This window comes from Oncorhynchus mykiss, unplaced genomic scaffold (assembly GCF_013265735.2).
Source record: "Oncorhynchus mykiss isolate Arlee unplaced genomic scaffold, USDA_OmykA_1.1 un_scaffold_130, whole genome shotgun sequence".
NCBI classification, from domain to species: Eukaryota; Metazoa; Chordata; class Actinopteri; order Salmoniformes; family Salmonidae; genus Oncorhynchus; species Oncorhynchus mykiss.
The window spans coordinates 965,435-979,588 of NW_023493663.1; the positions used below are offsets into that span (position 1 = coordinate 965,435).

The 14,154-nt window shown below is 46.9% G+C and overlaps 1 protein-coding gene across 2 annotated transcripts in view; it reads right to left on the bottom strand.

Moving 5' to 3' along the window:
- Positions 1 to 14,154, bottom strand: part of LOC110512919 (DNA topoisomerase 3-alpha) — a 46,106-nt gene that overhangs the window by 27,338 nt on the left and 4,614 nt on the right. For both annotated transcript variants that reach the window (XR_005041769.1, XM_036972286.1), the window contains exons 7-11: positions 5,993 to 6,163; positions 5,292 to 5,392; positions 4,165 to 4,239; positions 3,990 to 4,072; positions 259 to 469 (exon numbers count right to left, since the gene is read on the bottom strand). Coding sequence is in view for 1 of the 2 variants with exons in the window: in XM_036972286.1 (XP_036828181.1) it covers positions 259 to 469; positions 3,990 to 4,072; positions 4,165 to 4,239; positions 5,292 to 5,392; positions 5,993 to 6,163 (641 nt within the window). In the remaining variant the exon portion in view is untranslated. The remainder of the gene's footprint in view (positions 1 to 258; positions 470 to 3,989; positions 4,073 to 4,164; positions 4,240 to 5,291; positions 5,393 to 5,992; positions 6,164 to 14,154) is intronic.

The following is a 14,154-nucleotide window of genomic DNA, read 5'->3' on the forward strand; positions in this document are numbered from 1 at the left end:
TTGGTGTACTTGGTGTGTATATATATATATACCTGTAGTGTGTTGGTGTACTTGGTGTATATATATATATATACCTGTAGTGTGTTGGTGTACTTGGTGTATATATATATATATATACCTGTAGTGTGTTGGTGTACTTGGTGTGTATATATATATATATATATATATATATATATATACCTGTAGTGTGTTGGTGTACTTGGTGTATATATATATATACCTCTAGTGTGTTGGTGTACTTGGTGTATATATATATACCTGTAGTGTGTTGGTGTACTTGATGGGGTGTATAGGGGGATGAGCCTGATCTGTCTTGGTGCCCTGCCGTGGGTTGGGTCCCCCTGGCTGCTCCATCACCCCCCTAGCGAAGGCCCCCCAGGAGGGGCTGTGTGTCTGATGCTCCACCAAGGGGCCCAGGGCCAGGTCCTTAGGAAACAGGTTGGTCTCTGTACGCGGATAACTGATTAACCTAAACACACAGAGATTAAAATATTATCACACACCTCAACAACTGATGAGAGGGGCCTTCACAGGCATCCTGGGACACCCAGGTTTCACTCTCCTAGTTCCCAAAAGCCTGGGGGCCTGGTTAACAGAAAGATGATTAAAAGCCTGGGGAACTGGTTAACAGAAAGATGATTAAAAGCCTGGGGAACTGACCAAGTGGCAGTAGCTTACCAGAGTACCAGCGCTGAATGCCAGCTCTCCCATTCAAATGCACTATCCTCCACTAACGTCCTCCAGACCTGCGACACTAACGTCCTCCAGACCTGCGACACTAACATCCTCCAGACCTGCGACACTAACGTCCTCCAGACCTGCGACACTAACATCCTCCAGACCTGCGACACTAACATCCTCCAGACCTGCGACACTAACGTCCTCCAGACCTGCGACACTAACGTCCTCCAGACCTGCAACACTAACATCCTCCAGACCTGCGACACTAACTCCAGACCTGCGACACTAACATCCTCCAGACCTGCGACACTAACATCCTCCAGACCTGCGACACTAACATCCTCCAGACCTGCGACACTAACGTCCTCCACTAACGTCCTCCAGACCTGCGACACTAACGTCCTCCAGACCTGCGACACTAACATCCTCCAGACCTGCGACACTAACGTCCTCCACTAACGTCCTCCAGAACTGCGACACTAACGTCCTCCAGACCTGCGACACTAACGTCCTCCAGACCTGCGACACTAACGTCCTCCAGACCTGCGACACTAACGTCCTCCAGACCTGCGACACTAACGTCCTCCAGACCTGCGACACTAACGTCCTCCACTAACGTCCTCCAGACCTGCGACACTAACGTCCTCCAGACCTGCGACACTAACGTCCTCCAGACCTGCGACACTAACGTCCTCCACTAACGTCCTCCAGACCTGCGACACTAACGTCCTCCAGACCTGCGACACTAACGTCCTCCAGACCTGCGACACTAACGTCCTCCAGACCTGCGACACTAACGTCCTCCACTAACGTCCTCCAGACCTGCGACACTAACGTCCTCCAGACCTGCGACACTAACGTCCTCCAGACCTGCGACACTAACTTCCTCCAGACCTGCGACACTAACGTCCTCCACTAACGTCCTCCAGACCTGCGACACTAACGTCCTCCAGACCTGCGACACTAACGTCCTCCAGACCTGCGACACTAACATCCTCCAGACCTGCGACACTAACATCCTCCACTAACGTCCTCCAGAACTGCGACACTAACGTCCTCCAGACCTGCGACACTAACATCCTCCAGACCTGCGACACTAACGTCCTCCAGACCTGCGACACTAACGTCCTCCAGACCTGCGACACTAACGTCCTCCAGACCTGCGACACTAACGTCCTCCAGACCTGCGACACTAACGTCCTCCACTAACGTCCTCCAGACCTGCGACACTAACGTCCTCCAGACCTGCGACACTAACGTCCTCCAGACCTGCGACACTAACGTCCTCCAGACCTAGGGTCTAAGATTTATTGAGTAGGGACTAGGGTTTAGGGAGTAGGGACTAGGGTTTAGGGTCTAGGGTTTAGGGTCTTGGGTTTAGGGTCTAGGGAGTATGGACTAGGGTTTAGGGAGTATGGACTAGGGTTTAGGGAGTAGGGCATAGGGTTTAGGGTCTAAGGTTTAGGGAGTAGGGTCTAAGATTTATTGAGTAGGGACTAGGGTTTAGGGTCAAAGGTTTAAGGAGTAGGGACTAGGGTTTAGGGAGTAGGGACTAGGGTTTAGGGTCTAAGGTTTAGGGAGTAGGGACTAGGGTTTAGGGTCTAGGGTCTAGGGTCTAGGGTCTAGGGTCTTGGGTTTAGGGAGTAGGGACTAGGGTTTAGGGACTAGGGTTTAAGGTTTACGGTTTAGGGAGTAGATACTAGGGTCTAAGGTTTAGGGTCTAGGGTTTAGGGAGTAGGGACTAGGATCTAAGGTTTAGGGGGTAGGGACTAGGGTTTAGGGTCTAAGGTTTAGGGAGTAGGGTCTAAGATTTATTGAGTAGGGACTAGGGTTTAGGGTCAAAGGTTTAGGGAGTAGGGACTAGGGTTTAGGGTTTAGGGAGTAGGGACTAGGGTTTAGGGTCTAAGGTTTAGGGAGTAGGGACTAGGGTTTAGGGTCTAGGGTTTAGGGTCTTGGGTTTAGGGTCTAGGGAGTATGGACTAGGGTTTAGGGAGTAGGGACTAGGGTTTAGGGAGTAGGGACTAGGGTTTAGGGACTAGGGTTTAAGGTTTAGGGAGTAGGGCATAGGGTTTAGGGTCTAAGGTTTAGGGAGTAGGGTCTAAGATTTATTGAGTAGGGACTAGGGTTTAGGGTCAAAGGTTTAGGGAGTAGGGACTAGGGTTTAGGGTTTAGGGAGTAGGGACTAGGGTTTAGTGTCTAAGGTTTAGGGAGTAGGGACTAGGGTTTAGGGTCTAGGGTTTAGGGTCTTGGGTTTAGGGAGTAGGGACTAGGGTTTAGGGACTAGGGTTTAAGGTTTACGGTTTAGGGAGTAGATACTAGGGTCTAAGGTTTAGGGTCTAGGGTTTAGGGAGTAGGGACTAGGGTCTAAGGTTTAGGGGGTAGGGACTAGGGTTTAGGGTCTAATGTTTAGGGAGTAGGGAGTAGGGTTTAGGGTCTAAGGTTTAAAGAGTAGGGTTTAGGGTCTAAGGTTTAGGGAGAAGGGACTAGGGTTTAGGGTCTAAGATTTAGGGAGTAGGGACTAGGGAGTAGGGACTAGGGTTTAGGGAGTAGGGACTAGGGTCTAAGGTTTAGGGAGTAGGGACTAGGGTTTAGGGTCTAGGGTTTAGGGAGTATGGACTAGGGTTTAGGGACTAGGGACTAGGGACTAGGGTTTAGGGAGTAGGGACTAGGGTTTAAGATTTACGGTTTAGGGAGTAGGGACTAGGGTCTAAGGTTTAGGGTCTAGGGTTTAGGGACTAGGGTTTAGGGTCTAAGGTTTAGGGAGTAGGGAGTAGGGTTTAGGGTCTAAGGTTTAAAGAGTAGGGTTTAGGGTCTAAGGTTTAGGGAGAAGGGACTAGGGTTTAGGGTCTAAGGTTTAGGGAGTAGGGTTTAGGGTCTCAGGTTTAGGGAGTAGGGACCAGGGTTTAGGGTCTAAGGTTTAGGGAATAGGGTCTAAGGTTTAGGGAGTAGGGACTAGGGTTTAGGGTCTAAGGTTTAAAGAGTAGGGTTTAGGGTCTAAGGTTTAGGGAGAAGGGACTAGGGTTTAGGGTCTAAGGTTTAAGGTTTAGTGAGTAGGGTTTAGGGTCTAAGATTTAGGGAGTAGGGACTAGGGTTTAGTGTCTAAGGTTTAGGGAGTAGGGTCTAAGGTTTAGCGAGTAGGGTCTAAGGTTTAGGGTCTAAGGTTTAGGGAGTAGGGACTTGGGTTTAGGGAGTAGGGTTTAAGGTTTAGGGAGTAGGGACTAGGTAGGGACTATGGTTTAGGGAGTAGGGTCTAAGGTTTAGGGAGTAGGACTAGGGTTTAAGGAGTAGGGACTAGGGGAAACCCTTACCCCTGTGTGTATAGTTTCTCAGCGATTTTCATGGTCTCTTTGGCGCCGATTCTCAACTTCCTGGAAACCAGCTTCTCCATTTCCTATTGGACCAGACAACAACACAGGCAGACCATTGGTCAATAGACAGATGTGAGTGTGTGTCAGTGTGTATATATATGGCTAGTGTCCTCACCACTGTGTCCAGGGGCAGAGGCCTCCACTTGCTTTTGGGTTTACTGGTTACCGAGGTGACGGTTGCTATGGGATCCTAGGAATTCAGGTCATTACATCATCATCACCGTAACAGTTAAGATTAGTATTTAATAGAGTCGGTAACATATTCCAAAATCCCCATCAAAAATCTGTCAACTTCAGCTGACACATGGGCTGCAAGTTGTGAGGGAGCGTGTAACTGACATTCTGACTGTAGGAATGTCCCCCAGAGCTGTTTAATGTTAATTTCTCTACCACAAGCCGCCTCTCAACGTCGTTTTACAGAGTTTGGTCATGTTCATTTCTCTACCACAAGCCGCCTCTAAACGTCGTTTGAGAGAGTTTGGTAATGTTCATTTCTCTACGACAAGCCGCCTCTAAACGTTGTTTTAGAGAGTTTGGTATTACGTCCAACTGGCTTCACAACAGCAAAATCTGTGGCATTGTGTTGAGTGGCCTTTTATTGTCCCCCAGCACAAGGTGCTGTGGGTATGGAACATTTCTGGGATCTTTTATTTCAGCTCATGAAAACAAGACTTTACAAGTTGTGTTTATATTGTTGTTCAGTATAAAATAGACGAGCTGCTAATAACACCAGCTAAAACTCTGCTTAGACTCCTAAGAATGAAGTACTAACCCCCCTCATCACAGACAGACCCCTCCTACCTCCACACAGACAGACAGACATACAGACACCCCTCCTACCTCCATACAGACAGACAGACAGACACCCCTCCTACCTCCATACAGATCTGGTAGATCACTAGACAGACAGACACCCCTCCTACCTCCAGAGAGACAGACAGACACCCCTCCTACCTCCATACAGACAGACAGACACCCCTCCTACCTCCATACAGACAGACAGACACCCCTCCTACCTCCAGAGAGACAGACAGACACCACTCCTACCTCGATACAGATCTGGTAGATCACTAGACAGACAGACACCCCTCCTAACTCCATACAGACAGACAGACACCCCTCCTACCTCCATACAGACACAGACACCCCCCCTACCTCCATACAGACAGACAGACAGACAGACACCCCTCCTACCTCCATACAGATCTGGTAGATCACTAGACAGACAGACACCCCTCCTACCTCCATACAGATCTGGTAGATCACTAGACAGGCTGTGTGGTTGAACAGTCTGTTCCTCTTCCAGCTGAACTCTACTGATTCCTCCTCTACCTCATGGAGGACTGGCAAACACACACAAACCACAAATATTACTGCAATTGTTTTGATATAAAAAAGTGTGTGGTGTGGTGTGTGTGTGTGGTGTGGTGTGTGGTGTGTGTGTGGTGTGTGGTATGGTGTGTGTGTGGTGTGTGGTGTGGTGTGTGTGTGTGTGGTATGGTGTGGTATGTGTGTGGTGTGTGTGTGTGGTGTGGTGTGGTGTGCTGTGCTGTGGTGTGGTGTGGTGTGGTGTGGTGTGGTGTGGGTGTGGTGTGGTGTGTGGTGTGGTGTGGTGTGGTGTGGTGTGGTGTGTGGTGTGGTGTGGTGTGGTGTGTGTGTGGTGTGGTGTGTGTGTGGGTGTGGTGTGTGTGTGTGGTGTGGTGTGTGTGGTGTGTGTGTGGTGTGGTGTGGTGTGGTGTGGTGTGTGTGTGTGTGGTGTGGTGTGTGTGGTGTGGTGTGGTGTGGTGTGGTGTGTGTGTGTGGTGTGGTGTGGTGTGTGGTGTGGTGTGTGTGTGGTGTGGTGTGGTGTGTGTGTGTGGTGTGGTGTGTGTGTGGTGTGTGTGTGGTGTGTGTGTGGTGTGTGTGTGGTGTGGTGTGTGTGTGTGGTGTGTGTGTGTGTGTACCTCTGATCTTGTAGAATGTCTCCGGTATAAACGCCTGGATGGATTTGAAACGTTCCACAACGAATCCCAGCGTAGGGAACTGACAACTGCCATACGAGATCAGCTGATTGGCTAACGAGGCGGGGAAGGTCTTCTGAAGGCGGAGTGTCTGGAACCTGGTAAACGATGCACCTGGAGAGGAGAGAAAGAGGGAGAGGAGAGGAGGAGAGGAGAGGAGAGGAAGAGTCAGTATATAGCTGTGTGAACTGACTGTTTAATCAGCATATAGCTGTGTGAACTGACTGTTTAATCAGTATATAGCTGTGTGTGAACTGACTGTTTAATCAGTATATAGCTGTGTGAACTGACTGTTTAATCAGTATATAGCTGTGTGTGAACTGACTGTTTAATCAGTATATAGCTGTGTGTGAACTGACTGTTTAATCAGTATATAGCTGTGTGAACTGACTGTTTAATCAGTATATAGCTGTGTGTGAACTGACTGTTTAATCAGTATATAGCTGTGTGAACTGACTGTGTAATCAGTATATAGCTGTGTGAACTGACTGTTTAATCAGTATATAGCTGTGTGAACTGACTGTTTAATCAGTATATAGCTGTGTGAACTGACTGTTTAATCAGTATATAGCTGTGTGAACTGACTGTTTAATCAGTATATAGCTGTGTGAACTGACTGTTTAATCAGTATATAGCTGTGTGAACTGACTGTTTAATCAGCATATAGCTGTGTGAACTGACTGTTTAATCAGTATATAGCTGTGTGAACTGACTGTTTAATCAGTATATAGCTGTGTGAACTGACTGTTTAATCAGTATATAGCTGTGTGTGAACTGACTGTTTAATCAGTATATAGCTGTGTGAACTGACTGTTTAATCAGCATATAGCTGTGTGAACTGACTGTTTAATCAGTATATAGCTGTGTGAACTGACTGTTTAATCAGTATATGGCTGTGTGTGAACTGACTGTTTAATCAGTATATAGCTGTGTGAACTGACTGTTTAATCAGTATATAGCTGTGTGAACTGACTGTTTAATCAGTATATAGCTGTGTGTGAACTGACTGTTTAATCAGTATATAGCTGTGTGAACTGACTGTTTAATCAGTATATAGCTGTGTGTGAACTGACTGTTTAATCAGTATATAGCTGTGTGAACTGACTGTTTAATCAGTATATAGCTGTGTGTGAACTGACTGTTTAATCAGTATATAGCTGTGTGTGAACTGACTGTTTAATCAGTATATAACTGTGTGAACTGACTGTTTGGTTAGCCACGTTTCTGTTAGGTTAGCCACGTTTCTGTTTGGTTAGCCACGTTTCTGTTTGGTTAGCCACGCTTCTGTTTGGTTAGCCACGTTTCTGTTTGGTTAGCCACGTTTCTGTTAGGTTAGCCATGTTTCTGTTAGCCACGTTTCTGTTAGCCACGTTTCTGTTAGCCACGTTTCTGTTAGCCACGTTTCTGTTAGCCACGTTTCTGTTTGGTTAGCCACATTTCTGTTTGGTTAGCCACATTTCTGTTACGTTAGCCACCTTTCTTTTAGGTTAGCCACGTTTCTGTTAGGTTAGCCACGTTTCTGTTAGCCACGTTTCTGTTAGCCACGTTTCTGTTTGGTTAGCCACGTTTCTGTTAGGTTAGCCACATTTCTGTTAGGTTAGCCAAGTTTCTGTTAGGTTAGCCAAGTTCTGTTAGCCACGTTCTGTTAGCCACGCTTCTGTTTGGTTAGCCACGTTTCTGTTAGGTTAGCCATGTTTCTGTTAGCCACGTTCTGTTAGCCGCGTTTCTGTTAGGTTAGCCACGTTTCTGTTAGGTTAGCCACGTTTCTGTTTGGTTAGCCACGTTTCTGTTTGGTTAGCCACATTTCTCAAATCAAATCAAATCAAATTTTATTTGTCACATACACATGGTTAGCAGATGTTAATGCGAGTGTAGCGAAATGCTTGTGCTTCTAGTTCCGACAATGCAGTAATAACAAGTAATCTAACTAACAATTCCAAAACTACTGTCTTGTACACAGTGTAAGGGGATAAAGAATATGTACATAAGGATATATGAATGAGTGATGGTACAGAGCAGCATAGGCAAGATACAGTAGATGGTATCGGGTACAGTATGTACAAATGAGATGAGTATGTAAACAAAGTGGCATAGTATAGTATAAAGTGGCTAGTGATACATGTATTACATAAGGATACCGTCGATGATATAGAGTACAGTATATACGTATGCATATGAGATGAATAATGTAGGGTAAGTAACATTTATATAAGGTAGCATTGTTTAAAGTGGCTAGTGATATATTTACATCATTTCCCATCAATTCCCATTATTAAAGTGGCTGGAGTTGAGTCAGTGTCAGTGTGTTGGCAGCAGCCACTCAGTGTTAGTGGTGGCTGTTTAACAGTCTGATGGCCTTGAGATAGAAGCTGTTTTTCAGTCTCTCGGTCCCAGCTTTGATGCACCTGTACTGACCTCGCCTTCTGGATGATAGCGGGGTGAACAGGCAGTGGCTCGGGTGGTTGATGTCCTTGATGATCTTTATGGCCTTCCTGTGACATCGGGTGGTGTAGGTGTCCTGGAGGGCAGGTAGTTTGCCCCCGGTGATGCGTTGTGCAGACCTCACTACCCTCTGGAGAGCCTTACGGTTGAGGGCGGTGCAGTTGCCATACCAGGCGGTGATACAGCCCGCCAGGATGCTCTCGATTGTGCATCTGTAGAAGTTTGTGAGTGCTTTTGGTGACAAGCCGAATTTCTTCAGCCTCCTGAGGTTGAAGAGGCGCTGCTGCGCCTTCTTCACGATGCTGTCTGTGTGAGTGGACCAATTCAGTTTGTCTGTGATGTGTATGCCGAGGAACTTAAAACTTGCTACCCTCTCCACTACTGTTCCATCGATGTGGATAGGGGGGTGTTCCCTCTGCTGTTTCCTGAAGTCCACAATCATCTCCTTAGTTTTGTTGACGTTGAGTGTGAGGTTGTTTTCCTGACACCACACTCCGAGGGCCCTCACCTCCTCCCTGTAGGCCGTCTCATCGTTGTTGGTAATCAAGCCTACCACTGTTGTGTCGTCCGCAAACTTGATGATTGAGTTGGAGGCGTGCGTGGCCACGCAGTCATGGGTGGACATGGAGTACAGGAGAGGGCTCAGAACGCAACCTTGTGGGGCCCCAGTGTTGAGGATCAGCGGGGAGGAGATGTTGTTGCCTACCCTCACCACCTGGGGGCGGCCCGTCAGGAAGTCCAGTACCCAGTTGCACAGGGCGGGGTCGAGACCCAGGGTCTCGAGCTTGATGACGAGCTTGGAGGGTACTATGGTGTTGAATGCTGAGCTGTAGTCAATGAACAGCATTCTCACATAGGTATTCCTCTTGTCCAGATGGGTTAGGGCAGTGTGCAGTGTGGTTGAGATTGCATCGTCTGTGGACCTATTTGGGCGGTAAGCAAATTGGAGTGGGTCTAGGGTGTCAGGTAGGGTGGAGGTGATATGGTCCTTGACTAGTCTCTCAAAGCACTTCATGATGACGGATGTGAGTGCTAGGGGCGGTAGTCATTTAGCTCAGTTACCTTAGCTTTCTTGGGAACAGGAACAATGGTGGCCCTCTTGAAGCATGTGGGAACAGCAGACTGGTATAGGGATTGATTGAATATGTCCGTAAACACACCGGCCAGCTGGTCTGCGCATGTTCTGAGGGCGCGGCTGGGGATGCCATCTGGGCCTGCAGCCTTGCGAGGGTTAACACGTTTAAATGTCTTACTCACCTCGGCTGCAGTGAAGGAGAGACCGCATGTTTTCGTTGCAGGCCGTGTCAGTGGCACTTTCTGTTTGGTTAGCCACGTTTCTGTTTGGTTAGCCACGTTTCTGTTAGCCACGTTTCTGTTAGGTTAGCCACGTTTCTGTTAGGTTAGCCACGTTTCTGTTAGCCACGTTTATGCTTTGTTAGCCACGTTTCTGTTAGGTTAGCCACGATTCTGTTTCGGTTAGCCACGTTTCTGTTTCGGTTAGCCACGTTTCTGTTTCGGTTAGCCACGTTTCTGTTTCGGTTAGCCACGTTTCTGTTTCGGTTAGCCACGTTTCTGTTTCGGTTAGCCACGTTTCTTTTTCGGTTAGCCACGTTTCTGTTTCGGTTAGCCACGTTTCTGTTTGGTTAGCCACGTTTCTGTTTGGTTAGCCACGTTTCTGTTTGGTTAGCAACGCTTCTGTTTGGTTAGCCACGCTTCTGTTAGCCACGCTTCTGTTAGCCACGCTTCTGTTTGGTTAGCCACGTTTCTGTTAGGTTAGCCACGTTTCTGTTTGGTTAGCCACGTTTCTGTTAGGTTAGCCACGTTTCTGTTTGGTTAGCCACGTTTCTGTTTGGTTAGCCACGTTTCTGTTAGGTTAGCCACCTTTCATTTAGGTTAGCCACGTTTCTGTTAGGTTAGCCACGTTTCTGTTAGCCACGTTTCTGTTAGCCACGTTTCTGTTAGCCACGTTTCTGTTTGGTTAGCCACGTTTCTGTTAGGTTAGCCACGTTTCTGTTAGGTTAGCCACGTTCTGTTAGCCACGTTCTGTTAGCCACGCTTCTGTTTGGTTAGCCACGTTTCTGTTAGGTTAGCCACGTTTCTGTTAGGTTAGCCACGTTTCTGTTTCTGTTAGCCACGTTTCTGTTAGCCACGTTTCTGTTAGGTTAGCCACGTTTCTGTTAGGTTAGCCACGTTTCTGTTTCTGTTAGCCACGTTTCTGTTTCGGTTAACCACGTTTCTGTTTCAGTTAGCCACGTTTCTGTTAGGTAGCCACGTTTCTGTTTCTGTTAGCCACGTTTCTGTTAGCCACGTTTCTGTTAGGTTAGCCACGTTTCTGTTTCTGTTAGCCACGTTTCTGTTTCGGTTAGCCACGTTTCTGTTTCGGTTAGCCACGTTTCTGTTTGGTTAGCCACGTTTCTGTTTGGTTAGCCACGTTTCTGTTTGGTTAGCCACGTTTCTGTTAGGTTAGCCACGTTTCTGTTTGGTTAGCCACGTTTCTGTTAGCCACGTTTCTGTTAGGTTAGCCACGTTTCTGTTAGCCACGTTTCTGTTAGGTTAGCCACGTTTCTGTTAGGTTAGCCACGTTTCTGTTAGCCACGTTTATGCTTTGTTAGCCACGTTTCTGTTAGGTTAGCCACGATTCTGTTTCGGTTAGCCACGTTTCTGTTTCGGTTAGCCACGTTTCTGTTTCGGTTAGCCACGTTTCTGTTTCTGTTAGCCACGTTTCTGTTTCGGTTAGCCACGTTTCTGTTTGGTTAGCCACGCTTCTGTTTGGTTAGCCACGCTTCTGTTTGGTTAGCCACGCTTCTGTTTGGTTAGCCACGCTTCTGTTTGGTTAGCCACGCTTCTGTTTGGTTAGCCACGCTTCTGTTTGGTTAGCCACGCTTCTGTTTGGTTAGCCACGCTTCTGTTTGGTTAGCCACGCTTCTGTTAGCCACGCTTCTGTTAGGTTAGCCACGTTTCTGTTTGGTTAGCCACGTTTCTGTTTGGTTAGCCACGTTTCTGTTAGGTTAGCCACGTTTCTGTTTGGTTAGCCACGTTTCTGTTAGCCACGCTTCTGTTAGGTTAGCCACGTTTCTGTTTGGTTAACCATGTTTCTGTTTGGTTAGCCACGTTTCTGTTAGCCACGTTTCTGTTAGCCACGTTCTGTTAGCCACGTTCTGTTAGCCACGTTCTGTTAGCCACGTTTCTGTTAGCCACGTTTCTGTTAGCCTAGCCACGTTTCTGTTTATAGGTTAGCCACGTATCTGTTTATAGGTTAGCCACGTTTCTGTTTATAGGTTAGCCACGTTTCTGTTTATAGGTTAGCCACGTTTCTGTTTATAGGTTAGCCACGTTTCTGTTTATAGGTTAGCCACTTTTCTGTTTATAGGTTAGCCACGTTTCTGTTAGGTTAGCCACGTTTCTGTTAGGTTAGCCACGTTTCTGTTAGGTAGCCACGTTTCTGTTTCTGTTAGCCACGTTTCTGTTAGCCACGTTTCTGTTAGGTAGCCACGTTTCTGTTTCTGTTAGCCACGTTTCTGTTAGCCACGTTTCTGTTAGGTTAGCCACGTTTCTGTTTCGGTTAGCCACGTTTCTGTTTCGGTTAGCCACGCTTCTGTTTCGGTTAGCCACGTTTCTGTTTCGGTTAGCCACGTTTCTGTTTGGTTAGCCACGTTTCTGTTTGGTTAGCCACGTTTCTGTTAGCCTAGCCACGTTTCTGTTTATAGGTTAGCCACGTATCTGTTTATAGGTTAGCCACGTTTCTGTTTATAGGTTAGCCACGTTTCTGTTTATAGGTTAGCCACGTTTCTGTTTATAGGTTAGCCACGTTTCTGTTTATAGGTTAGCCATGTTTCTGTTTATAGGTTAGCCACGTTTCTGTTTGGTTAGCCACGTTTCTGTTAGGTTAGCCACGTTTCTGTTTGGTTAGCCACGTTTCTGTTAGCCACGTTTCTGTTAAGTTAGCCACGTTTCTGTTAGGTTAGCCACGTTTCTGTTAGCCACGTTTCTGTTAGGTTAGCCACGTTTCTGTTAGGTTAGCCACGCTTCTGTTTGGTTAGCCACGCTTCTGTTTGGTTAGCCACGCTTCTGTTTGGTTAGCCACGCTTCTGTTTGGTTAGCCACGCTTCTGTTTGGTTAGCCACGCTTCTGTTAGCCACGCTTCTGTTAGCCACGCTTCTGTTTGGTTAGCCACGTTTCTGTTAGGTTAGCCACGTTTCTGTTTGGTTAGCCACGTTTCTGTTAGGTTAGCCACGTTTATGTTAGGTTAGCCACGTTTCTGTTTGGTTAGCCACGTTTCTGTTAGCCACGCTTCTGTTATGTTAGCCACGTTTCTGTTTGGTTAACCATGTTTCTGTTTGGTTAGCCACGTTTCTGTTAGCCACGTTTCTGTTAGCCACGTTTCTGTTAGCCACGTTCTGTTAGCCACGTTCTGTTAGCCACGTTTCTGTTAGCATTGTTTCTGTTAGCCTAGCCACGTTTCTGTTTATAGGTTAGCCACGTATCTGTTTATAGGTTAGCCACGTTTCTGTTTATAGGTTAGCCACGTTTCTGTTTATAGGTTAGCCACGTTTCTGTTTATAGGTTAGCCACGTTTCTGTTTATAGGTTAGCCACGTTTCTGTTTATAGGTTAGCCACGTTTCTGTTTATAGGTTAGCCACGTTTCTGTTTATAGGTTAGCCACGTTTCTGTTAGGTAGCCACGTTTCTGTTTCTGTTAGCCACGTTTCTGTTAGCCACGTTTCTGTTAGGTAGTCACGCTTCTGTTTCTGTTAGCCACGTTTCTGTTAGCCACGTTTCTGTTAGGTTAGCCACGTTTCTGTTTCGGTTAGCCACGTTTCTGTTTCGGTTAGCCACGCTTCTGTTTCGGTTAGCCACGTTTCTGTTTGGTTAGCCATGTTTCTGTTTGGTTAGCCACGTTTCTGTTTGGTTAGCCACGTTTCTGTTTGGTTAGCCACGTTTCTGTTAGGTTAGCCACGTTTCTGTTACGTTAGCCACGTTTATGCTTTGTTAGCCACGTTTCTGTTAGGTTAGCCACGATTCTGTTTCGGTTAGCCACGATTCTGTTTCGGTTAGCCACGTTTCTGTTTCGGTTAGCCACGTTTCTGTTTCGGTTAGCCACGTTTCTGTTTCGGTTAGCCACGTTTCTGTTTGGTTAGCCACGTTTCTGTTTGGTTAGCCACGCTTCTGTTAGCCACGATTCTGTTAGCCACGCTTCTGTTTGGTTAGCCACGCTTCTGTTAGCCACGCTTCTGTTTGGTTAGCCACGTTTCTGTTAGGTTAGCCACGTTTCTGTTTGGTTAGCCACGTTTCTGTTTGGTTAGCCACGTTTCTGTTAGGTTAGCCACGTTTCTGTTTGGTTAGCCACGTTTCTGTTTGGTTAGCCACGTTTCTGTTAGCCACGCTTCTGTTAGGTTAGCCACGTTTCTGTTTGGTTAACCATGTTTCTGTTTGGTTAGCCACGTTTCTGTTAGCCACGTTTTGTTAGCCACGTTCTGTTAGCCACGTTCTGTTAGCCACGTTTCTGTTAGCCACGTTTCTGTTTGGTTAGCCACGTTTCTGTTAGGTTAGCCACGTTTCTGTTAGGTTAGCCACGTTTCTGTTAGGTTAGCCACATTTCTTGTAGGTTAGCCACATTTCTGTTAGCCACGTTTCTGTTAGCCTAGCCACGTTTCTGTTTATAG